Source organism: Maylandia zebra, linkage group LG4 (genome assembly GCF_041146795.1).
Source record: "Maylandia zebra isolate NMK-2024a linkage group LG4, Mzebra_GT3a, whole genome shotgun sequence".
Taxonomy (NCBI): Eukaryota; Metazoa; Chordata; class Actinopteri; order Cichliformes; family Cichlidae; genus Maylandia; species Maylandia zebra.
Window position 1 is genome coordinate 16294167 of NC_135170.1, and position 26762 is coordinate 16320928.

Sequence of the window (26762 nt, forward strand, 5' to 3'; positions counted from 1 at the left end):
TTATAATTATAAGTTGTCCAGATGTGATCTACATCTTTGTGCATATTCCTTCATTATGAAGAATGTGGCATGCAATTTTCTATAACTGCAACTGCATTTGAAGAATACTTCTATATTAGGAAGGCGTCACTGAGCATGCTCATGGATGTACCGCCTGCTTATGAGGTGGAAACAAAATTGTGTTAAACAAAATCTTGTTTTATGTTGTGTATGTTTGATAGTGGAGCTGTATATGATAGACTGCGGCTGCACAGACAGCACTTAGGGGGAATTCATCGGTGGCTTCGGTCTTTTCATGGGATTTGCTGCTAATCATGAAAAAAGATAAAACTAATGCCAGCCTTATCCTCTAATCTTGTGTGTGAGGGAGATGGAGAGAGTTGTTTGTGTACTAATGCGCGTACTGTATGCGAGTTACAGTATGTTTGCACTCTCATTTCCGCACTCCTAGGCCGTTAATGCACTTAAATCCCTCTACTCTTCTCTTAAAGTTTCCCTGGATTTGCATATATCCAATTAAACCTCTGAACAGCAGCGGCATTAGTGGATGTATGAGGAGCAGACTCGCATACAGCTCTGCACTCAGTCACTGTAATACATCTGCTCTCACATTAATGCATGTCAGCATTACACTATGAGAGCCCATACAGGCCGTAATTCATACTGAAACTCCTGCAGTGAAATCTAAGAGACGTACTCATGCAAAGTACCGGTGAGTGAAACCACACGAAGCAGCGTGCAAATCTGTGGCTCAGTATGTGTGTATGTAGTGGCTATTATATAGAGTAAAAATTAATGTCACGGTTTTAAGTCATGCTAGGAGCACGGTCCTGTGACAGCAGTGTTGTTTAATTGACTAGTTGCGCACCACGTTTACCTCAGAGTGAAATATTTTGATTGTTGGCCTTTTTTGTGGAATTTGATACTCATTTTCATGCTCTAGCGCATGTTCACTATTCACTAGATAAAAGATGGAAAATGGTAAATGGCCTGTATTTATATAGCGCTTTACTAGTCCCTAAGGACCCCAAAGCACTTTACACATCCAGTCATCCACCCATTCACACACTGGTGATGACAAGCTACATTGTAGCCACAGCCACCCTGGGGCGCACTGACAGAGGCGAGGCTGCCGGACACTGGCGCCACTGGGCCCTCTGACCACCACCAGTAGGCAACGGGTGAAGTGTCTTGCCCAAGAACACAACGACCGAGACTGTCTGAGCCGGGACTCGAACCAGCAACCTTCCAATTACAAGGCGAACTCCCAACTCTTGAGCCACAATCGATGGAGTGAGCCACCGTTTCAGGCGAGCCTCAAGCTGTTGTGTTTTGTATTTTGGCTGTCACCATGTTGAAACCAGGCGTGACGCTAAATCTAACTGAGACCTTTAAAGAATCTGTACACGCACACAGTTGAAACTGTACACCCATTTTTACCATGATGTAGTCGGATTTTTGATACTAAAGGGGATTATAATGTACAAAATGAGGTGGAAACTAGGATCTAAGTCCATAAACTCATCAGAAAAGCTTTTTCTAGGGTCATAGATCAAAGGAGCCAAGAGCTTGTACTCCATATAATTGAACTATTGTTCGCAACCTGCTGGCCGTCAGAAAGAATGCAGGTACAAGACGCTCCAGCGCTGGCTTCCCTTTTCAGACTCAGAAGCTTATGTACAGTTTTAACGTACAGTCAAATAGCTCTGATAGCATGACTGTAAATTTTTAGTTATTTTTGGTTATGATAGTTTACGCCATTAATGTGCACTGTAGAAATATTTAGTAGAAATCTCAGTTTTACCTCTTAACAGTGCTGATCTTAGAACAGCTATTAAGTTTTGAGTTGCAGTGCAGATTTTTCTTAATAATTATTTGAGTCTTCAGATTAAAAATAAATAAATTTTAGAAACACAATACAGTAGAAATACAATATTAAAAAAATATACACTTCATGACCACATAGATTCAAATAAGAATGATACAAAATTCAGTGTTATGGAGAAATGTTGAGGAAAACGTCCCATACATTTATATGGAGTTTGTTCGTTTTACAGTATTCTAATCTACTTAATGTCTTAAGTCTAACAAATAGTGTAGATTCACAGCTCAGGAAGTGACTCGTTTAACTTCAGTTAAGTTCCCTTGTGTTTACCTCCAAAAGTTTAATCTGTTCATCTGGACGTATCGTTTTTTTGTGGGAGAAACGTTTCGTCACTCATCCAAGTGACTTCTTCAGTCTCCCAGAATGCATCAGAATGCATCAAGACGTTCCTTTGTGTTTAGTTCCACTACAGTCTGTAAAGGTCCACTTTTGGGAATGTTGACATCAGTCGAGGCTTTTGATCACACCTTGAAATGTTCCTTAAATAAACAGTCACATCTGCTTCTAATTATGATGATATACAAAGTCTGAAATGCTCTACTTTTTATTTTGATTACACCTAACGCTATAATAATGGTCCACTCTTGCTAAAGCAAGAATGTACTGTATGTATGTGTACGGAGATGCCTCAGGAAGAAACTGAGGTCATTAGTTTCTCATATACATATGATCTTATACATACAGCCCCATAGAAATGCATTAATGTTTAGATTTATGGCACCAGAGAAAAATGCAGAGAAACATTTGGTGTTTTTTTTCTTTCTTCTCTTTTCTTTTTCTTTTTTTTTTTTTTTTTAAATTACTTGAATTTCCATCTAAGCCACACTGAAGGTCAGACATGAACTAACAGATTGTGTTCATGTCTTTACTGAACACACTATGACTCATAGTGCAGGGAAAATTTCCATTCATTTCAGTTTATTTATATAGCGCCAAATGACGAGAACAACAGTTGTCTCAAGGAACTTTATATTGTTATGTAAAGCAATGATGCAGAGAAATGAGGAGAAATCCATGCAGTAGAACCTCACTACACTCGAACATTTCCTGTAGCCGTTTAAGAAACATGAAGATGAATTTTGGTTCATTCCTTGTCCAAAAGTCCAAGCAATCACTTTTAAAAAAGGGTCAACATGGTCAGATACCTGCACTGGTAGGAAGTGATGAAATGAAGTCTGACACCGAATAGACACGCAGCTCAAAGAAACCAGCATCGCAGGCAGACGAGTTGCTACGGATCTTCATGAGTGAACCTGTGAACAAGCTTTATGTTGTTATTGTCATTGTGTGTTAGTCATGTTTACAGACATCATCCTCAGCTCTCTCTTGGTTTTCATGAATCTGTGAAATGCCTCACAATCTATTTAGTATCTGAAAAGTTTACTTTATTGTACATTTGTTGCCTGATTATGGTTTTGGTGGATTCTATCCACCGGGCTGCATACTTCAATTGAAGGAGTATAGAGTGAAAACACAGCTTTAGTGAAACAGCCTTTTGTTTGTGTAAGCACCGACTTGCTTGGGTGTGTATCATCGACTGATGAAACTGCAGTTTAAGTATCGCTGGCTGACCCTCTCCTGCTCATTATTCCCGTCCACTGTTGAGGAACCAGCTGCCACGCTGGTTTCCACAAGGCTGCCGTGCTGACTAAATATGTTCTCTGTCCAAAGAAAGATCGATGGCTCTTGTTATGCAGGTATTTGTGTGTATGTGTATGCTGCGTTGTGCGTTATTTGCTTCTGAGCCAGGTAGTAAAAGAATGGTGAAATGTAAGGTCATGGATTTGACTCCAACTGCTAACAATTTTATTTTTCTCAAAGAAATGCTTAAAACTTGTTTCACCAGACCGGTCAGCCTTTTATTGGTACTTCAGTGGGTTTTCTTTTAGTGCCATTTTAATCACACATGATCTTTAGAAATAGATTTTCATTGCTTTTGTTCACTTTGATGACAGGCATCATGTAGGAAGAAAGAGCTTTGAGATGCTTATTATTGTTCAAATCTTAAAGATTGCATTTTGTGTGTTTGCCATTGACCTTAGGTGGGCTTTCAATTAAAGGATTTTTATTCATTGGTCTTCACATACACATGCATTTCACTACTTCTGAGAAAATGTTTTGTGTTTAGTGCCGTCATATTGAGTTGTACAGAAGTAATTTATTGACTGACTGACAGGGGCGACTGCTTGCTCTGGTGTTTCTGATTTTCTTTTGATGGCACATAAAAGGCTAGTGCGTTTCTAACCTGCATCTATGTTCTTTTCATCTGTTGAGATTGCATTTGGAGCCAGAAGGCGCATACCAGTATGAAGACCAGAGAAATGATTGTGCCAGGAAAGAGTTCATCTTGGCGAACCACAGCAAAGGGAATCATGTATAAAACATAAACTGTCCTGCATCAACAACAGTTCTCTGGAAGTGATGATTATGCTGGAGCTTATCCCAGCTGCCATAGGGCGGTCAGACAGACAACCATTCACACCTCTGGGCCATTTTAGAATGACCTGTTAACTTAACCCCACTAACTGCATGTCTTTGGGAGTCTGAGTACCCGGAGAGAACCCACACAGACACGGGGAGAACATACATGAATGAATATTTTACTTACTTACTGAAAGGGAGACAGGCGCCCCCTTTAACAACGATCCTCAAAGGATGACTAAATGTCACCATTGCATCACAGAGCTATTTAACCAAATAATGACTTAATTTTCTTTTAACATTTATCTGTTGCAAAATAGCTAAAGGAGCTAGTTGAGGTTGTTCGCGCTTCTGATTAGGATGCCTCCTAAAGGCTTTCAAAGATTTTTTTTTTTTTTTTTTTTTGGCATGTCCCACTGGGAGGATGCCCCAGAGCGATCCCAGGACACACTGTCTGGGGAACAACTTGGTGATTGGATGGATGACTGAAAGAGGTGGCAAGGGTGAGAGAAATCTGTGATTCTGTGCTTCTTCCCCGCAATCTGAATAGATGGATTAGTGCTGCAGGACTGAGCATTAAAATGTCTGTGTATAAAATAGACAAGTTTTTGTCTCATTATGCTTTGTTCTCAAATATATCTGTCAAAAGTAATCAAGAAAAATCTGCTCTCACTGGACTGTAACAAATATAAAGCTGAACAGGATTATTGATGAATTCAAGAGACAAATGTGTCAAAACTTGATCTGATTACATTTGTAAGGTGAATGGTTAGTTTTATTCTATTGTACCATTTCATTTTAAAAGATATATATTTAGGTGTGTGTGTGTGTGTGTGTGTGTGTGTGTGTGTGTGTGTGTGTGTGTGTGTGTGTGTGTGTGTGTGTGTGTGTGTGTGTGTGTGTGTGTGTGTGTGTGTGTGTGTGTGTGTGTGTGTCTGTCTAGTCTGGGATGAATATAGAATGCATACCCGAGTATCTTATACCAGAGTTTATTCTCTCAGCAAACTGCCTTCAGATGGTTTCATGTCACATTATCCTGACAGGCAGTGAGATCTCTTTAGTATACAGATGATTTTACAAATCTTCACATCCAATTACACTGTCTTTTTTTTTCTTCCGCGCTGTTTTGTACTGTGGCGTCGGTCTTCAGAACTGCCGAAGTTTGACGAAATGGATCTTTCCTTTTGTAATGAAAATAGGCGCGCTTAATTGCTTTTTTTCTCGAACAAAGTGCAACCTTGATCCCAGCTGAAAGCCGGGTGCTCTGAAGTTAGATAGCACTTTGTGATAGCAGACACCAAATTTACATCTTCTGTCTTTCCTTTTCCAAAAGGCTCTTTTGTAATTGCCATTCTCCGATTTTATTTAAGCCTGATTTTTGTGTTTTATTTATTTATTTATATTCAGGCAGCAGATTTTTCATATCAAGGCTGATCAAGCTGCAGAATAGCAGAATGACAGGCATCTTAATGTGGTGCAGACATTTAAAAATACAGACAGAAGGTGTGCACGTTAAGGCTGAAGGTAAAAGATCTGAAGCCCCTCATCATCATGAGTATGGCAGATTGCACATGCGTAATGCAACCACCCCTTCATAGGTGTCGAATGAATGTGGTGTTTGCTTTGGGTAATATGTGTGCTTTGGTGTGTGAGCTGGAACAAGCCTGCAGACAAACTGGGTGGCTCCCCACTGCGAGACGTTGCTCCCTGGTAGTGCTAAATTCTTTGTTGTATGCTTGAATAGCTGCGCCGTCTCACCGAGAGCGCTGACATGCTTCACGACGTGATTGGGCTCTTTCATTCACTCTCTCTTCCTCTCACTCATGCACACATCTTTGCCATCTTATAAGCTCGAAGTTTCCTCTGCAGGAATATTACTGGAGCTGCAGTGCTTTCTGGGAGCCGGCTTCTTATTATTTTTTGATTAGTTTAGTTAGCAAGGATACTTTAACACAAAGGAGAATTTCAGAGAACTGAAAGGAAAAAAAATACATCATGGGAAAACATGATGAAAGAAGGCAATATTGGAAAACATCAGCAGAAGAAATGCTGCGGTTAGCTACAGGACAGTGTTGGTGAAATGTCCAAAACTTTGTTATTTGTGCCAACTCTCGTGGGTTTTAATTTGTTTGGCTCAGTGTGATGATGAAAGCCCATCTGACCTGTGTGCAGGTTTTTGGGTGTACCTCCAGGAAGAGGAAGCTGCCCACTGACGGGACCTCTGCCCTTTGACCTCATCTACACAGACTACCATGGTTTGCAGCAAATGAAGCAGCTCATGGGTCTTTCACTGAGGAAGCACAAGTCAGTTCTTTATGCTTTATTTTTCTGTGTCTATCAAAATATTAATTTCTGTTTATTTACCAAGATCTGAGGGCAGGCGGGTGGGGGCGGTCTCCTGTTGGTTAACAGAAATTTAAACACCGATCAAGGAGCCCCGGGTTCACTCCCTACAGTGGGGGAAATAATTATTTGATCCCCTGCTGAAATTGTAAGTTTGCTCACTTTCAAAGAAATGAACAGTCTCTAATTTTTATGATAGTTTTCATTCAAGGACAGAGACGGGATATCAATGAAAAATCCAGTGAAAGCTAATTACATAAAAGTTATACACCAACACGGGCAAGACCAAAGACCTGTCAGAGGGTGTCAGGGCTGGAATGAGCTACAAGACCATCAGGAAGAAGCTTGGTGAGAAAATGACAACTAGTGCGATTATTTGGAAATGTGGAAAAAACCCAAAATGATCATCAATCACCCTCGGCCGGGTGTACATACATAATCTTGCTTCTTGTGGTGATGATGATCATTTGAAAGGTGGTGGATAAGCCCAAAACTGGAGGAGCTGTTATTGATCCTAAGGCAGTTGGGACCACAGTCACCAACGTTGGTAACAAACTACGCTGTAATGGACTGAAATCTTACATCATGCACATGGTTCCCCTGCTAAAGAAGGCACATCAACAGGCCCACCTTAAGTTTGGGAGTGAATTAAATGACTTAGACTTGGGAGAAAGTGCTGTGGTCAGATGAAACCAAAATCAAGCTCGCTGGCATCAACTTGATCTGCCGTGAAGAGAAATGCAGAGTATGGCTCAAAGAACACCATCCCCACAATCAAACATGGAGGTGGAAACTGGCTTTGGGGCTGTTTTTCTGCTAAGAGTACAGGATAACTTCACTGTATTGAGAGGCCAAAATAAGATGGAAAAGTTTGGATGAGAACCTCCTCCCATCAGCCACAACACAGAAGACAGAACAATGACCCAACAAAGGAGTGTCTAAAGAAGAAGCACATTAAGGTCGTGGAGTGGTCTAGCCAGTCTCCAGACCTTAATCCATTAGAAAATCTGTGGAGGGAGCTAAAGCTTTGAGTTGCCAAGCAACAGCAAAGAAATCTAAGAGATTTAGAGAGCTTCTGTAAAGAGGAGCGGACCAAAATCCCTCCTGAGATGGTTACAAACCTGGTGAGAAACGTTTTTACCACTGTGCTGGCCAACAAGAGTTTCTTCACCAAGTACTAAGTTATGTTATGTTTGGGGATCAAATACTTATTTAAATTACATGCAAATCAATGTATACCTTTTATGTAATGTTCATTTTTTCTGAATTTTTTGATATTCTGCCTTTCTCCATTAAAATCAAACTGCCATGAAATTAGAGACTGTCCATTTCTTTGTCAGTGTCAGTGACAAACGTATAAATTCAGCAGAGCATCAAAGGACAGTAAATGCAGTTGGCAAAGTTTTTGTCCTTGTCTTCCAGCTTTGCAGTGCTGAAGCAGTCATGGTATACAAGTGAATCCTCAATTTTTAAACCAAACAGGCGATTAAAAAAAACAGCTTTCAATGCAAATTGCAAATTTCGTCACAAAATTGATTAATGAAAAAGGAAACAAAAACAAAACACTCAAGCTATAGTCGTATGTAAATGATGACAATCATCTGGGCTTTTTCATCCCATATTTTACTCTGAATGCATAAGAGGACAAGGGTGTTGTATTTATGAAATAAGTGGGTAGCACCCAGACACATTTCACAGCAATGAATGTTGATTCTGCTGCATTTTGAGAATTCTCAAATCAAAAGCCTACGCTGATTCCAGTCAGCATCAGTTCAAGGTCGGCTGATCGACCAATAGTCCTCTCCTGACAAAGTGACAGGCCAATACTTTGATTGCCTCTCCAGCCCTGACACTGATTAGAGATGCAAGCTATTGATAAAACGTCTCCAATTTCATTACATCGAACTGCTTCTTCCGCTTCCCAGTGTGAATATTTACACCGAATAAAGTGCTGATGAGTAATTCTCTCCTCTTTAGCTTGTCATTGTTAGCTAAATGTTCTATTTTAGTTTGATCTTAGAGGACAATAATTATTTTGTTTTTCTGTTGATGCAGTCAAAGCGGTGTAATGTTTATCCACTCACTGCTGCTTTGACATTATCAGAGAGAACCTGACGCATTTTCTAGTCAAAGCCCTGCACATGGAAAAAAAAAAGCCTCGCCCTAAAATTTATTTCTTCAGATTCTGGCCAGGATGGACCAATACCATATCATGATCCGTTACAGCAGCGTGTCCTGTGGTGGCTGTAAAACAAGTCTATTATTTAAGCTCCTATTGTCTCACCTTGAGGCGTGTGTGATCTCTGCTTATTGGGGGTGATGGCTGGGGACGTGGACATCTATCACTACTGACAGCTTTACAAACCAAGACTCTGACACCCAGACTGTGTTAGAGTACTCAGACTAGCTCCCATAACTCAAAATTAGATTTTTTTTCTTCATGTTTCTCTAGACTCAATCTCACTGTATGCACATGTGCTGTTCTGGCAAAGTACAAAAGGCTAAATGTATTGTTTTTCACTCAGCTAGAGGAGACAAATAAATGCGAGAGACAGCTTTGTTCTAATTCAGGCTAATTGTATCTCTTATTTTGTCCCAGATGCCACATAAGAGTGATTGATACCTTCGGTACAGAGCCTGCCTACAACCACGAGGAGTATGCAACTCTGCATGGCTACAGGACGAACTGGGGTTACTGGAACCTTCATGGCCAGCAGTACATGACCATGTTCCGTATGTGGGCTGCTTATTTCTCTACGATCTTTGTTCTCACTGAGATTGAGTCTAAAGTCAACGTCTGCTTGAATTTACAGATGCTTTAAGTTGTTTTGATGCACATATGTGTGTGATATATACACTCATGAACCCTTTATTAGATACACCTGTTCAACTTGTTGTTACTGCAAAATAGTTAATCAACCAATCACATGGCAGTAACTCTACTTGGACTTTTCTTCACAAGCATCTCCAGAGAATAGTCCAAAAAAGAGAAAATATCCAGTAGTCCTCCGGGGCAAAATATCTTGTTGATGTTAGAATAGAATGACTAGATTGCTATGAGCTAATAGGGAGGCAACAGTAACTTAAGTAACCCCTTGTTACACCCAAGGTATACACAACAGCATCTCTGAATTCACAAATCATCAAATCTTGGACATGGGCCCACATAAGATGCCCCTCCTGTCAGCTAAGAACAGAAAACTGAGGCTACACTACACAAATCTCTGGGGAATGTTTACAGGATCTTGTTGAATCTGTGCCCTGAAGAATTAATGTAGTTCAGAAAGCAAGTGAGCCGAACCCAGTACTAGCAAGGCGTACCTAATACAGTGTCCAGTGAGTTAATGTTTTAAACTTAAAATGTGAGCACACCGTGAGCTAATAAAGATCTCAGGTTGTCACAGGCGAGCCTTTACAGCAGCAGGCAGGAAACTAATCAGTACAGCTGGGCCTGCACAGATGTGTAATACCTCCTGTGTGGGATGCAGACACACACACACCCACAAAGACCCAAACATAAAGGTGCAAAAACACAAGCACACACACGCACATTCATGACACTTTTGGTGAAAATTGTAGCAAAAGAAACTTTCTGATGTTTGTCTCCAATTAATTCAGTGACAATGAGCAAAACCGTCTGTAGCCAAAACACTTGCTGTTATCACAAAGTCTTATACCAAAAGTTGTCAGCTTTAATTGAGTTTCTGAAAAATACAGTTTCTTTGCAAATCCCCGCTGCAGCAGACTTCCTTTGTGACTGCTAGCATTCATGCTGCTTGACTTCCTGAAAGCGGACAGCTGTGGGGACATTATAGCAGCGGTTTTGTGCAGCTTACTGAAATAATGAAGTTGCACTGTCATCATCGACCGCGCAGATGTGACTCATCAAGTCACCCGATCAGGAGTTAACAGCATCATACAAGAGAAGCATCCTCAACCCCAGCGAGTGCACCATTTCCTGCGTTTCCCTTTAGTCCACCAGATTAATGTAATAACAAATTGCTGAGAAAAACAATGAGCTTCGCTTCCCCTGAATTCCTGCCACACTCTTTTGTTCTGTACCGTCCACGTGCACAGCACCACAAATCTTCACAGCAGCTGCACTTTGGCTACCTTTTTATTTATTTGTTTGACTCTTGTAATGGACTTGAAACACTGTATTGCCAATTATTTTGTTTGTCCTTGGCAGCCCACACTCCAGACAACTCTTTTATGGGTTTTGTGGCAGAGGAGCTGAATGAGACAGAGAGACTGAATATTCAGAAGAACAAGGTTAAAAACATGGCTGTTGTATATGGCAAAGAAGCCAACATGTGGAAGGTCAGTATATCCAGCACAAGCATCAATACACAAATAGCAAGTGTCTAATCCACAGGAGGAGAAAAAGAATATTACATCTTGATTCATACCATGTAATAATTTTTGTTCCTAAATGTGAAATATATTTTACACTGTATAATGGAGGCACTTCAGATTTGATAAAACTCCAAAATATGATACTTTTTTAGAACCTCTAAATATCGCTTTCCTTTTTCTGTCAAACGCCCACTAGGTTTTACATTTCCTGCAAACAATTTCCTCCTCCAGGAATCAGGCCTGCAGTGTGATGCTGCAGGAACAATAGCTTTTGTTTAGAGTAAATTTTCCCTCCGAGCTGCTGCCAAGGCTGCTCCTTCTCTCTGTAACTTTGAAGCGTGTTGCAGCCTCCCTCAAGGTTTGTTTTGAGTCTGGCTGCAGCTTTTGTACCTACACTGCCATGGCGCTCCCTGTTTTCTCAGAACAACTTGAGTTGCAGTGTAAGATTTGTGAAACAGAAAGATTGCTGTGTAGGAACCAGTAGTATTGGAATCTCCCCAGACAGAGAAAACCCCCTCATTGAGAACAGCCTCTTCTTCCAACTCAATTTTGAGGTTCACTTTAGAGAGTTGGACTTCTAAAGGTTCTATGAGAAGAAGCTTGACTAATGCTTTGCTATTCTTTTTGCTCCATACTGGCCTCCCTCGTTTCACTTCTCCCCTGCTTGCTTGTGGTGTCGCTCTGTGCTGTTCTGTCATTTCATGATGCATCTTTGATGGCTCCACACAGCTTCAAGTAAGTAGACCTCTTTTTTTACTTAACTCGATGCCAAATTTAAATCAAGTCTTCTTCCTAGAATTTATGTTGCCAAAAGTTGCTGTAAAAGAGCCATTTCTGCAGAAATCACTTCAAAATGAACAACGCCAGTAAATAGTGCTGTGCAAAAGTCTTGAACCAGCCTGCTTTTCTTTCGAATTTGCTAAGAGAATAGGAAAGAGCTACAGTGCCTTATTGAAACAGGCAACCATACATAGCAGTACAGTATATAAGGCAAAGTCAATATTTTGTATGACTGCCTTTATTCTTCAACACAGTCTGAGCTCTTTTTGGCAGTCTTCACGAATAGTTCTCCAGGCTTCCTGAAGGACATTCAAAGCTCTTCTTTGGATCTCGGCTGCTTTTTGTTCTGTTCTCTGTCATCATGGCCCAGGCTCTAGGGAAGCCAATCCATGACTGATAGTCCATTGTTTGTTTTTCTCTTCAGGTGTGCTCTTACTGCATGATGGATCATGTCTGTTTTAATAATTGCATCAGTTTCAATCAGATCCTTACTGGCTGACATGCAGGCCAAAACCATGACAGAAGCTCCCCTGTGTTTTATAGATGGCTGTGGACGCTCACTGCTGTACCTCCTGACCACATCCTTATATACTGATTATTTTCAGTCCAGTTCTTGTGTAATTTGACTTGCCTCAGTCCTTTCACCCTTCCACTGAGACCATTTCTGATGAGGCTTCAGTGAACAGTAAACGAATCAACAGATGTCTGTGTGTCTCAGATCCTGCGTCAGGTCTCTGCTGGAGAAAGGACATGACTTTCAAATACTCTTCTTAGTTTTATTTAGCCTGCAATGTCTTCTTTTGTCCTCTACTTGTCAAGTTTCATCAGATTTCTTTTAAGGACACTTTGCACACCATGTTGAGTTTTGCCTGGTTTGGAAATCACCCTGTTATCACTGCATTTTTTTTAAAAATTCAATTAAAGAAATGGGAACAAACTATGTGTTCATACAACAGGCCACCAGTAACAAAAGATATGATTTAAAATTGGTTGTTTGCCAAGTTGTCTATTATTTTTAAGCACAACATGGGTTCATCTCTTGATTTAAGTGCATTTTTTATGTTTCAGTGATTCAGAGATCATTGTTAATTTGCTTAAATACAAAATATTGTTCTGAAAATGATCAGCTACAAGGACTGGACTGAAAATAAATTACAAGGCAGCCAATGTCCAAAGAAAAACTTTGAAAGACCTTCAGAACTATTGCTCAATAACACAATAGTACAAGAAAATCTGGCGCCTTGAAAGCAAAATATGAAGAAATATTTTGCTACGGACCTTTGTATATTACTCTAATCTCTTCCAATATATTTTAAACATGCAGAGACATGCAATATACCATCCTATGAAATTCATCAATTCATGAAGTTTTGTCAGTTGACTTTATTTTTAATCGGGACAGCCGGCTACAGTTTGAACTCACAAGTCGCCCACAGCTGCAGTTGTGAGTGAGAGATTAAACCGCAAACCTTTTCATCTTTCAAGTCTGCAGGCTTTGATTTTTTTGATGGTTATTATTATCACTTTCTGTAAAAGGAACTGTTTTCATCACCTCATTGCTTTAAAAGAAAAAAAGGAAAGAAAGAAAGCCTGCAATGAATAATGAGCAGTAACACTTAGTTGACATTTATAAATGATTTATGCCTCAAAGACATAGCTTTAGTAAATTATTCATAACATTCCCTCAGAAAAAAACTTTTTAAGATAAACCAATTTAGTTTTTCTCAATAAAACTATTCAAGCAAATTATCCCCACGGGGAAACGCAGAGGATACAGTACACCCTGCTTTCAGTCTTTCATGTTCCTTCAAAATTCCACAGGTACAGAGTGATTTTTAGTTGCCAAGGTGATGGTGTTACTACTAGTATGGAGAGACTTGGCTCATTAGTCTGCTTTTAGCAGCCTCATTTCCATCAACCAGTACTTGTGCTCAGGTTGGGGTGATACTCTAGACTCTGTAACACATCTAGGTTTCCAAGCTGCTGTGTGTGTAATTGTAAGGTCATATTTGAGTGATTTAAGGTGTGCAAAGTATTTAGGCATAACACCTTAGCAGAGGATGTATGTACTGAACATTTAAACAAAAAAAAAACAACAACAAAAAAACCCCACAATTATACAAAGTTTCTAAATACTCAAAATGGTTACAGGTAATCTTATAACCAGCTGCAACGTGTGCCGATAACAAGGCTTAGTTAAAACTCAATAAAATGGATTTGAAGTACTGTGGGGAAAAAACCGCTAATTTAAATGCAAATGCAGTTCACCCACCTTTTTTTAGTGTTTGCACAGTCAAATTCATAATTCATACATTCATTTTTCATTTCTTGTCTTTAAGCGCTTCATTTTGCTTCCCTCTTGTTTGTGTTCAAGGGTAAGGAAAAATTTCTGGCAATCCTGCACCGCCACATGGAGATCCACGGGACTGTGTACTACGAGGCACAGCGTCCCCCAGAGGTGCCCGCCTTCGTCAAGAATCACGGCCTGCTGCCTCAGCAGGAACTTCAGCAGCTCCTCAGAAAGGCCAAGGTGCGCTTGCAATATCGACACGTCTGAGCTCTGAAAAAGCGTCAATGTTTGCGCACAGTTTCTGTATCCCAGTGGACTGGCGAAAACTTCCTGCTTTTGTAGAGTTGGAAAAGGGATTGATCTGATCAGGGTGTGAGCAGCTCTGTGTAAACACTCACAATCTGCTGATCTTTGTTGTATTCCGCACTAGTTATTCATCGGATTTGGCTTCCCGTACGAAGGTCCCGCCCCTTTGGAGGCAATAGCCAACGGCTGCATCTTCCTGCAGCCAAAGTTTAACCCTCCTCACAGCTCTCTCAATCACGAGTTCTTCAGAGGGAAGCCCACATCGAGGGAGGTAGAAACTCACAATGTTTGACTTTTTAAAAATATACAGAAGACAGTTATGCTGTCTGATCTTAGCCGTTTTTATTGCCGGAAAGATTATTAATATATTCCACTTGTGCCTCCCTCAGGTATCCTCTCAGCATCCCTACGCGGAGCAGTACATTGGCAGACCGCATGTCATCACTATTGACTTCAATAACTCCGAGGAGTTTGACGCAACCATCCGTGAAATCATGAGGATCAATGTGCGTTCATTTTTTTGTGGATGTGTGTGTGTTTGCCATCCAATCTTAACAGCACTCATTCAACAAAATAATGGTCTTCTTATATTGTAGTCCACCATGCTACTCACTGCTGCATACTACCATACTGAGGTGAAAGTATAATTTACTCTTGCACACTTCACAGTGGGGTTTGACCCGCTTTTGAAGCCCTCTGAGTTTAATAGAGCTCTTAATCATGGCATCCGACGTTACAGCAAAATGCTTAGCTGGCTCCCGCTTTGCTCTCCACACTCCTAATTGCTTGAGATATTGAGCGGCTCAGTAGGTAAACTGTGCCCACACCTGAGTTTACGTGGCAGCGTTCCAGAGGCTAGCCCCACCGGCAGTACACATTGTCCACAGCAGATCTTATTAATCAATCGCACTGTGCTCAATCTGTCACCAGAACAACACAGAGCTACTGCCAAGCATCTCGCAGTTCCAAGACTCATGTGTGCCTCTACCTGTCAGGTGTGTTAAGCAGACCTTGTGTTGCCTGCTGATAGAGACAAAATAAAGTACCAGTTTTGGTATTGGTAAATGCTTTAAGTCCTAGGGGGACAAAAAAACAACACTAATCACATAAGATGAGGGAGTTTCAGTTAAAAATTTAAAAGCAGAAAGAGCAGAAGAAAACAGTTTTAGTTTTTTGTTTGCAACACGGTGGCATCATGGTTAGCACTATTACCTCACAGCGAGAAAGTTCTGAGTTCAATTCCACCATCAGGCCGGGGTCTTTCTGTGCAGAGGCGACCTGTCCAGAGTGTACCATGCCTCTCGCTCTGAGACAGCTGGATAGGCTCCAGCGCCCCCCACGACCCTGACAAGGATAAGCGGATGGATTTTGTTTGTTTTGTTGTTGTTGTTTTTTTACCCTCTACATATTTAATAAGACACGGGTTGAAATGGAAGTTAAAAAAAAAATAATCTGTTTACTAACCCATCAAACAAAACACTTTAAGAGAACTCCAAAATGTGTTTCATAACTTTTTTTAAAAGTGTGGTATTTTGGGTAATATACTTGAATCAGTTTTGGAACGCTGATGCGGTTTTCATGTCCTTATAATGCATATGAAGTTAGTGCCAACAGCCAAGCGTGAAGACTGAAAAGCAGCTTGGCTCTGTCACAAAATCTGCCTACTAACACCTCAAAAGTTTACTTATTAAGACATCACATCTTGTTTGTTATTATGCACACAAAAGCCAAAAATTGCTATTTTTCAACAGTGTTGGACTATTCCTTGATAGGAAGCAGTAACATCCCTCACTGGTTGCCTGGCAACAGGTCCCTTTGTTCACATTAGCAAAAAGAAACCTGTTTGAGTCTTTTTGCTAAGCTTAATTAACAACAGGGTGGTAGCCTCATATTTATTATACAAACAGTCGTGTAGGGTTTCTTATTTATAGAATTGTGGATCCAAGATGCACATTTGACTGAACCTCCAACTTCAATTTAGTTTTACATAATGCAACCGTCACGCTAGGGAAAAGAGTGGTTGAACAGCTAAAAATATTGAATTTTTGTGCAATAAACTTGCGATCTCGATGCCTTTGAAATTGTTGAGACCACTCGCAGTCAGCTGCCTTCTTCAAACGCTTCTAGACATCAAGACTGTGATAAAACTACAAGGTCAGTGTGCTATCAGTCTGTGATCAGTCTGCAACCGAATGTGGTCAGTTACTTGCAATAATGGCACCATGGTGATTAACTGGGATAAACTGGGAAAAATAAAAAGTCTGTTTCCAGCTATATACACGGAAATTCACATAGAGATAGAGATGCAGATAGAGCGTCATAGATCTAAAACTGATATTCTGAAATTCCTAAACTGAGATAGTTCTTCCAGGATGGCGATTTAACTGGATTAAAACTATAGAGATGCTCAGTAACAACACATTCATATAAGAAAAAAAAAACAGAATACAACCAGCTGACAACCAGTCAAGTCGAGTCGCCTACTGCAAAGCGATGGATCGCAGAGAAGTTGAGCTCATTGGCAAGTATTTGCAAACTTTTGCCTGATAGCAATAGGCATTGGCATATTTGGAGACAGGTTCCCTCCCACCAGATAAGTCATGCAATCACCTTGTGATTGAAAGTGACTCTGACAGCAACTCTCTGGGCCATTCTCAGCCACAAAGAGGTTGCCATCCTATTTTTATTCTTTTGCTGAAGCAGTAAGGGACAGTCACATAGTCTAGGTTTGGTGAGTAGGGAGGTTAAGGAGCGTTGATTGTGTTGGTGTGTCCAAAGCCTCCTGGATTTTTATTCTGCTGTGAGGAGCTGCTCAGTGGCTCAAACACAATACAGTCTAATTGTTTTCAGCCGAGAGCTCGTATTCTCGCACAGCTCGAGATGCTAAATTAGACATGTTCATTTACAGTGTGAAAAAGCCACGGTGCGCTACCCTATTAATGTCAGAAAAATAAATGAATAAATAAGCAGGGAGCTCTTGACCTGATGTGCTGCTTTCAGTGAAAACCGTTGTTTGGTCTCCCAGTCATGGCTGTAATTGTGGCTCCTGTTAGCAGTGTCAGGTCAGTTTGACATACAATTTAGTTTTTGCACCCTGTGAAAGTTTGATATAGATGGTAAAACTGCAGACACACATGTACAAGTGGCTAAAATAGGATTTTAAAGAAAGCAGTCAGAGTGCAGAGGTGCACTAGGAGATGAACTGAATTTCCCTTTTCAGTTCATCTTAAATTATAATTAGTTACTGTGTTTGTAAAAGCATTTCCTTGTAATACAATTACTTGGATAACTCTTCGGTTCGTGCAGAGTTTAAGCTCAGTGAGATGAGTCTGAGTGTAAAATTAGGCACGCTACATGTGTAGATGGCATTTAGTGTGGCTCATCTGGTTGTGTAGATTACATATTGTGAGTTTACTTACGCTTATTCACAGGCAGCTCAGTGCTTAATGCTTTTTAGGGGTCTGTTCATATTCCTGCAGCTCATGTTATGGATTTAGATAGCTTAAAAAGCTGCTGGCTAAGCTTTAATGTTACTTTAATAGTACTGTGCCTTGTGGAAATTAAGAAATACTCAAATGTCTTTGTGTGTTTTTTGTCCTGTCTGTACCAACTACCAGCATAACTTGCCTCACAGATAAGCCATCATTTTATGTCACTTTTAATGGTGTGAAATGATGAATGTTGCTCCCATTTTTTGTGACCAACCGCTTCAGTCAGTTTAGGTATATTAAATGTGGAGTCACATAAAGAATGTTTCCTGAGTTTGAATTCAAATCACACTTTATGAAACTTTTTTTTTTTTTGGTCCGACTCGGATTCTATTATGTAAAGATGCCCAAAAGGCAAATTGCATTGTGGAATAGCTGATGAAGTGCCAGATACATTTCATTAAACTCAGATGAAATAAAGTAATAAGAGAGCGCTAAAAGGAACACAACGCTAAAAGGAGCCATTTATCAATTTAAGCCTGAGTGCTTTAGTGGCCTGATGGTAAACAGTGAGATCTCACTTCAGATACCACAGGGAGACATTCTGAGAGGTTTCTACACCGGGGATACCGGCAGAATCTGTTCTGTCCCGATATATTTTATAATTAGTCATGTGTTCAATCCACAGTCAGCCTCAAAAATGCTGTTATTGATATAAACACCGTCTCCAAAGATTCCAACCTACAGTCATTATTCCCATCAGTTCCCTATGACCCTGCCTGCATCAAATATGAGAAAGAAGGGAAAGCTATTGATCAGTGTTCTCTTTTGAGCTTTTTTGCATGTTGTGCCTTAAGAAAACAATCTGACAGTGATTGACAGGTCTTTATGGCAACACTATTAACTGCACCCAAAGTATCCAGAAGTCACCAAAACAGCCGTCTCAGTGCCGCGTGACCTGTGGTCCGATGTCGGTTTAATCCATTGTTTGACATATTGATGTAGTCATCACGAAAATTAATGAAATCAATTTTCAAAGCTGTCACCTGTGATGTATTAGGTCATTGATTTTAATGCGAGGCTCGTGCCGTGATATAGGCCTTTCACAATTACGCTAATGAATGTGTCAACTGTGATTAACTATCAGATGCTCGGGGTCCTGTAATTACTACGACTTGGCTTTGCGGCCATGTGCGCATGCTCTTGTCCACTGTTTGCTCATCTGTGCACGCACGTGTGTCTGCAGGTGGAGCCGTTCCTGCCGTACGAGTACACCTGTGAGGGAATGCTCGAAAGACTCCACGCTTACATTCAGAACCAGGTGGGTCGCTCAACATTTGAATCGTGAAACGTGCTGGCACAAAGCTTAATAAATCTAAGAGGAATGATTTAATGGTGCACGTGACGCCTCCCAGCAGTTTGCGTTTTTTGTGAATAGATGTGGGCTTGAACCACAAGATTCATTGTTATGTGTCTGGCTCAAACCTTATGGCTCTCATGGAACTGATGTTTATAACAGACACAGGCAGTAATTTATTACTGTTATACTTAAAAGAGCACTCAGGGAATGCAACACCGGCCTGTAGTGCAAGGGCTATACTGAAACTCTGATGTTTTATAATGTTTTTATTATAACATACTGACGTCAGCCTGTTTTTTTTAACAACATAACCTATGACCTTGAAGCATTACATACTAATTAGTGAATTTTATTATCTTTATCCTTATGATTGGAGCAAAATTGGCTGTAATTGGCTTCCATAAGCTCTGAAAACTCAAGACTTTGCAGTGTCATTGTAGCATCATAGGGCGTCCTATTGAAAAACTATATTGTTTACAGCTCTTTCCAAACACTTTCCTTTGATATATTACTCTGTATGGTTTCTTGAAATGTTTTTTCCAAGATCAACTTTGACCTTGGCCAGTTGTTCAGCCAACCTAGGTAGTCATGTCCCCCAAGGCTATTATACTGATGATAAATATTGAACATGATCAATCAAAAGTTTTGGGGTTTTGCTGATTTTCACATTTGTTGTAAGTTTCTATAGCTTATCACGACCATTTGGATATCTTGCAACCAGAAAAGTCTTTAGAAAGTTAGGGCACTGAGTGAAAGCATTCAGGGGAAAAGGAAAATATGAATCTTTTAAGGATTATGTTTTATGCAAATTAAACACAAAACACATAACATGGTAATTACACAGCTTTAGACTAGTTAGTAAGCACCTTTTTTCCACATTTATGTATAAATGTGAGTGAAGCCTAAGAGACCATTTGATCCATAATGACTGTGTTCAGAGGGAAAAAAACAAAACAACTTGACATCTAGTTGACCAAACTCTCTTAATTCCTCTTGAAAATGGAAATTAGTTATGTGGGAACTGTGCCTATTGCTAATATACAGTCAGTCAGTTAAAAGTGTGATCAACTGCACATCCTCTTGATCAGGTTGTGTTGATGATACATCAGTGAAACCATAAAAAAACTGAAACATGGAATAAGTGAACATAAAACTTCTAATTTTTGCGAGACCTCCCTTAATGTTTTGGTATTGAACTTGTTTTAACACCAACTAAGGGTATAGAGACAGTCACATGAAAAGACAAGAAGCCCAGTGTCACTCAGGGGAATACGCTGTAATATTATATTTTCTTTATGATTCAAATGTAAAAAAAGACAGAGGATGTAACACTGAATAATAAGCGCTTTGTTTTGGGCTGTAAACTGATGTTTTGTAAAGTCAGTTTCAGTAGTTATTAATATTATGCACTGTATGATGCCATAGTAGAAACTATTGAATAATGCTTCTGAATACATTTAATCCATTCATTAGTTAATGCTACTTATTAGATATTTTAATAGATTAAGACCTGTTTTTATATCTATTATAAATCAAATATGGCTGCTAATGCAGTGTTTTGATGTATCAAACAGTTTTATTCAGTCATTGTTTGTTTGCCCTGAATTTATATGGATGTCACAATAATTATTATCACATTCACTCAGTCTGTTGACACTACTGACAAACTAAAGGCACACATGTGTGCAGTGTTGCCTCAGAGGACTAATCTGACTATGTGTGTATATACTAATATATAAGAATGCAGGAGTATTGCCTGCATACTTGATAAAGGTCAGATGGACTGATATGTTCTAGCTTATTAAAAATACCAGCAGTAAGTGAGACAGCATGCAAGAGTTCTGCTTAATAGTTTTCATGTCCACCTTTCAAAGTGTCTTAATAGAGGTAAATTCAGTCCTAGAGTGGATTATGGCTGGGGAAAAGAAGCGTAACATTTAAACACAAGGTTAAGAACAGAAAGGATGCGTTTATTCAATTCTGCTCATTGGGTCGATCCCCTTGACAGAAGAAAGGAATTAATTGGCTCTCATGTGAAGCTCCAGCTGTTTCAGAGGAGCGAGCTCGCTGTTGCATTTTAAATCTTTGTTCCTGAGCCAGTGCATTTTATTTTCATTATATTTTAATTTTTTTCAAGTATTTTAGTTATTAATTCAATCTATTTGAAGAGATGTATACACTATATTGCTAAAAGTATTCAGTCTCCATCTACATCACCGAATTCAGGTGTTGCAATCACTTCCATGGTCATAGGTTTATAAAATGCACAGAGGTGGACAACTTCTGCAGAGTCAGTCACTGCAGACCTCCAAACTTCATGTGGCCTTCAGATTAGCTCAATAACAATGTGTAGAGAGCTTCATGGAATGGATTTCCATGGCTGAGCAGTTGCATCTAAGCCTTACATCATCAAGCACAGTGCGAAGTGTTTGATGCAGTGGTGTAAAGCACGCCACCACTTGACTCTAGAGCGATGGAGACGTATCTGTGTTTGCAGGTGACTATTACTGTGCATAATTATTAGGCAACTTAACAAAAAACCAATATATACCCATTTCAATTATTTATTTTTACCAGTGACACCAATATAACATCTCCACATTCACAAATATACATTTCTGACATTCAAAAACCAAACAAAAACAAATCAGCGACCAATATAGCCACCTTTCTTTGCAAGGACACTCGAAAGCCTGCCATCCATGGATTCTGTCAGTGTTTTGATCTGTTCACCATCAACATTGCGTGCAGCAGCAACCACAGCCTCCCAGACACTGTTCAGAGAGGTGTACTGTTTCCCCTCCTTGTAAATCTCACATTTGATGATGGACCACAGGTTCTCAATGGGGTTCAGATCAGGTGAACAAGGAGGCCATGTCATTAGTTTTTCTTCTTTTATACCCTTTCTTGCCAGCCACGCTGTGGAGTACTTGGACGCGTGTGATGGAGCATTGTCCTGCATGAAAATCATGTTTTTCTTGAAGGATGCAGACTTCTTCCTGTACCACTGCTTGAAGAAGGTGTCTTCCAGAAACTGGCAGCAGGACTGGGAGTTGAGCTTGACTCCATCCTCAACCCGAAAAGGCCCCACAAGCTCATCTTTGATGATACCAGCCCAAACCAGTACTCCACCTCCACCTTGCTGGCGTCTGAGTCGGACTGGAGCTCTCTGCCCTTTACCAATCCAGCCACGGGCCCATCCATCTGGCCCATCAAGACTCACTCTCATTTCATCAGTCCATAAAACCTTGGAAAAACCAGTCTTGAGATATTTCTTGGCCCAGTCTTGACGTTTCAGCTTGTGTGTCTTGTTCAGTGGTGGTCGTCTTTCAGCCTTTCTTACCTTGGCCATGTCTCTGAGTATTGCACACCTTGTGCTTTTGGGCACTCCAGTGATGTTGCAGCTCTGAAATATGGCCAAACTGGTGGCAAGTGGCATCTTGGCAGCTGCACACTTGACTTTTCTCAGTTCATGGGCAGTTATTTTGCGCCTTGGTTTTTCCACACGCTTCTTGCGACCCTGTTGACTATTTTGAATGAAACGCTTGATTGTTCGATGATCACGCTTCAGAAGCTTTGCAATTTTGAGACTGCTGCATCCCTCTGCAAGATATCTCACTATTTTTGACTTTTCTGAGCCTGTCAAGTCCTTCTTTTGACCCATTTTGACAAAGGAAAGGACGTTGCCTAATAATTATGCACACCTGATATAGGGTGTTGATGTCATTAGACCACACCCCTTCTCATTACAGAGATGCACATCACCTAATATGCTTAATTGGTAGTAGGCTTTCGAGCCTATACAGCTTGGAGTAAGACAACATGCCTGAAGAGGATGATGTGGACAAAATACTCATTTGCCTAATAATTCTGCACTCCCTGTATGTATATATAAGGCAATAATCTGTATCCTATTTTAAGTATTTATTTTCTTGTTTTAATGCTTCTCAAATGTGTGGTAGAAAGCTTCTTTGTCCTTGCTTATCTTGATGGTTGCAATGTTCTGGTGAAACATGTGTTGATGGTGCATTCATGTGATCCTGTGTTTGAATGAGTGAAAACAGTGTTTGGGGAATATCCTAACATGACCTTTGACAAGTCTTATTCAAGCTTTTATTTCTGAATTCACATACTGACCTTACTTTTAAAGGCGTTCCCTTTCTGAAGTTTTCAGTTGTTTGTCCACAATATTTATCCCTCTGCTAGACTGACTGGGTCAGCAATTAAATCCCTTTTTCCTGCCACCGGCTGCAAGCTCAACAGATGGGCACAGTTTTTTTGTTTTTGTTTTTTGGGGGTGTTTTTTCGGCTTATATGCAATGTCCTTGATTTCTAACATTTGCACACATCAAAATGAGAAATGAACAATCACCATGTGTTTAACCGTATCTCTTTCTTGGTATTACTGCTACTTTCAAGTTATTTTAAAGAAGAAAATCATCTGAAATATTAAAACACACACACACACACACACACACACTCTTATCTGCAGAATGTTTACAGATGTTGTTGTCCTGTGATGTTTTGATGGTTGGTATATTGTCTGGCAGTGGCAGGTTAAGGAAATGTGTTAGCCTCTGTTCTGCTCTGACACCCTCTCTTCCCCCGCTGTCAGAAATAATACACACACAATAATGTGTACACACACACACACACACTCTCTCTCACTCTCTCTCTCTCTCTCTCTCTCTCTCTCTCTCAACATGCCGTGACTGACTGAGACTGTGACTAGCCGCCTGGCGTGTACAAGGGCAGACTTCCAATCAGGCTCTCCTCCCTGTTCTTTCTGCCACTTTCTTAAACCTTTTCTTTCCTCTTTTCCAATTTTACTTCTAACTCCTCCAGTTCCACACATCCTTTAGCCTCATTTTTCTACTTTCTGACCAAAACCGTCACACTCGTTATCTCCCACTATGAATACCCCTCGCCTCTGTTTGCTCTAGCAGAGCTCTAACTCCTCTCTGACCCTCATACAATAAAGTTTGATGGCAGCTCACTATTTTTTTTTTTTCTAAAAATGGTGTCCGTGTGATGACACAGCAGGGCGCAAACACACACACACACTTGCTGGTTACTTGGTTATTCCAGTTGCTTGTTATTGCAACTATCTCATCAGCCAATCACATGGCAGCAACTCAGTACATTAAGGCATGTAGATGTGGCCGGGATAACCTGCTGAAGTTCAAAGCGAGCATCAGAATAGGGAAGGAAGGTGATTTAAGTGAGTTTGAACGTAGCATAGTTGTTGAGCCAGAAAGGCTGGTCTGACTGTTTCAGAAACTGCAGATCTGCTGGGATTTTTCTGCACAGCATCTCTTGGCTTTACAGAGAATGGTCTGAAAAAGAGAAAATATCCAGTGAGCAGCAGTTAAATGCAGTGAAAATACCTCATCGATGCCAGAGGTCAGAAGAGAATGGCCAGCCTGCTTCAAGCTGATAACAAGGCCACAGTAACTCAAATAATTGCTTTTTATAGTCAAGGTATGCAGAATGCACAGCATGTCAAAGCTTGAAGCAGATGGGCTACAAAATTGGAAAACAGAAAATACAAAACGTTGCCTGCACTGATGGGTTTTGATTTTTGCTGCAACATTCGAAGGTTAAGGTCAGAATTTGGTGTAAACAACATGAAAGAATGGCTCCATCCTGCTTTACGTCAGTGGTTCAGGCTGCTGCTGGTGGAGTAATGGCGTGGGTGATATTTTCTTAGCACACTTTGGCCCCCTTAGTAACAACTAAGCATCATTTAAATTCCACAGCATACCTGGGTATTATTGCTAACTGTCCATCCCTTTATGACCACAGTAGATCCACCTTCTAATGGCTGCTTCCAGCTTGAAACCAGTTCATGTTGGCGCCATATCTCAAAGCTCAGATCCTCTCTAACTGGCTTCTTGAACATGGCGTCACTGATGGAATGAAGAATGTCTAAAAAGAATTACTGAAGATTTAATATAGTTTCAAGCCCTCCGTCTCCTCATCTCGCCCCTTTCACACTTTCTTATTTTGCTGATGAACACTGCATATGCGTGTGCGCGCGTGAGTATGCAATCAGGAATGTAGTCTGTTTTTAGGAGTGGAAGTGCAGCAGAGATTGAGAGATTGGAAGTCTGGTTATTGCCTACGGGAACTGGGAGCCTATTTAATAAACGGGACTGGAGGCCAGAGGGATATGTCAGAGAAATGTTATTACCTGGGTTTTATGAATAGCCCCAGCAAGGTGGGGAGGGGTCTAGTCAGCCTCTCACCAGAGCCCTAATTCTGCCTCCAAATCCTATTTACTACTGGGTGCCATGACTACATCCATGTTATTTCCATATAGGATGACAAGGACTTCACACTTTTGATAAGCAACTCTTTGTGTTTAACAGCTCCTTTATTATTTTAGTAGCATTTAACGTGTTGCTAAACATAATGTACTTTTTTTTTTTTAAATCAGAGTTTAGTTTTTGTTGTATATTTTACTTTTTCTTTCCACCTGCAGGACTTTTGTTCTCCTGAAGCTCCGTTTCCTCCCGTAAACTCATCTCAGACTTGGTTGGGCAGTGCTCCCAGTCCTTTCAACCTCCTACCCAACTCCAGAATCCTAACCTGGGCCTCCAACGCCAGCTCCTTCTCATCCTGGCCTCCTCTCACTGCACTCCGTGTCGTGGCTTCACTCGAGAGCGAGTCGTGTGTGAAGGCATGCCAGACTGCAGGACTAATCTGCGAACCCGCCTTGTATCGTTTCATTAACATTAGGGAGACTTTCAGCGCGTAAGTCCTTTTTTCCTGAATTTGTTGAATGATGAATCATTTTTGCGTGCACATCTCTTGCGTGCCTGTCCTAGCTCAGAAAAAAAAAAATTCTCAGCATCTGAGTGTTTTTTAGGTTAATAAGACAAGTTAATTTACAAAAAACATTTGAGGGATCCTGCTGGCATCACTAAAATAAAGGTTACAAGTTCCATAGTTCATGTTTAAATGTGAATGTGATGTAAATTTATTCTAAAAAGGAAACTTCAGCTGTGATGTGCACTCATCTGAAACATCTAGTGCAGTTTTTTATTTTCATTGTTTTTTTGCAAACTGTAACATCTTAAAAGTCCATCTCACTGAGCTCATTCTACAAATAATTATTTGATTGCATTCCATCAGAGCAGCACCACGCCTCATTTGCACTTCTAGTTTCAGTATTATACAGTAGTACAAAGTACTGATGAAACAACTGGATCACCTTTTCCTCTGTTGTTTTCCTGCCATTCTGAACAACAGCCGTAGTAAACACATTAAAGGGTTTTATTAGTGGGTTTTTATATATAAATTGTCATGAAGAAAGAGAGTCATTGCTCATAAAATGAGGTCAGATCTTCACACGTAGTTTGTTTTGAGATGGTTTCATTTCTTTATTGAGCGTCCTGAGTAATCGTTCACAATACATGCTGGTAAAAGTAACTGAACTCATGAGTCTAGTACTATGTTGAGCCTCCTCCATCTGCAGCTTCATCAGGTGTTTCACACTGTCTGCTTTCAGAATGCACGTCAATGCTTTGGGAATTTGAACCGTTCCTCCAACAAAACTCTTAATATTTCTCAGGTGTAGCAATTTACTGG

The 26762-nt window shown here is 40.3% G+C and overlaps 1 protein-coding gene across 2 annotated transcripts in view; it reads left to right on the forward strand.

The window, feature by feature from the left end:
- mgat5b (alpha-1,6-mannosylglycoprotein 6-beta-N-acetylglucosaminyltransferase B) overlaps positions 1-26762 on the forward strand; it is a 72055-nt gene that overhangs the window by 42309 nt on the left and 2984 nt on the right. For both annotated transcript variants that reach the window (XM_076883053.1, XM_076883054.1), the window contains exons 9-16: positions 6479-6610; positions 9249-9382; positions 10839-10969; positions 14160-14315; positions 14506-14652; positions 14771-14887; positions 19056-19130; positions 25654-25925. In XM_076883053.1, the coding sequence (XP_076739168.1) occupies positions 6479-6610; positions 9249-9382; positions 10839-10969; positions 14160-14315; positions 14506-14652; positions 14771-14887; positions 19056-19130; positions 25654-25925 (1164 nt within the window). The remainder of the gene's footprint in view (positions 1-6478; positions 6611-9248; positions 9383-10838; positions 10970-14159; positions 14316-14505; positions 14653-14770; positions 14888-19055; positions 19131-25653; positions 25926-26762) is intronic.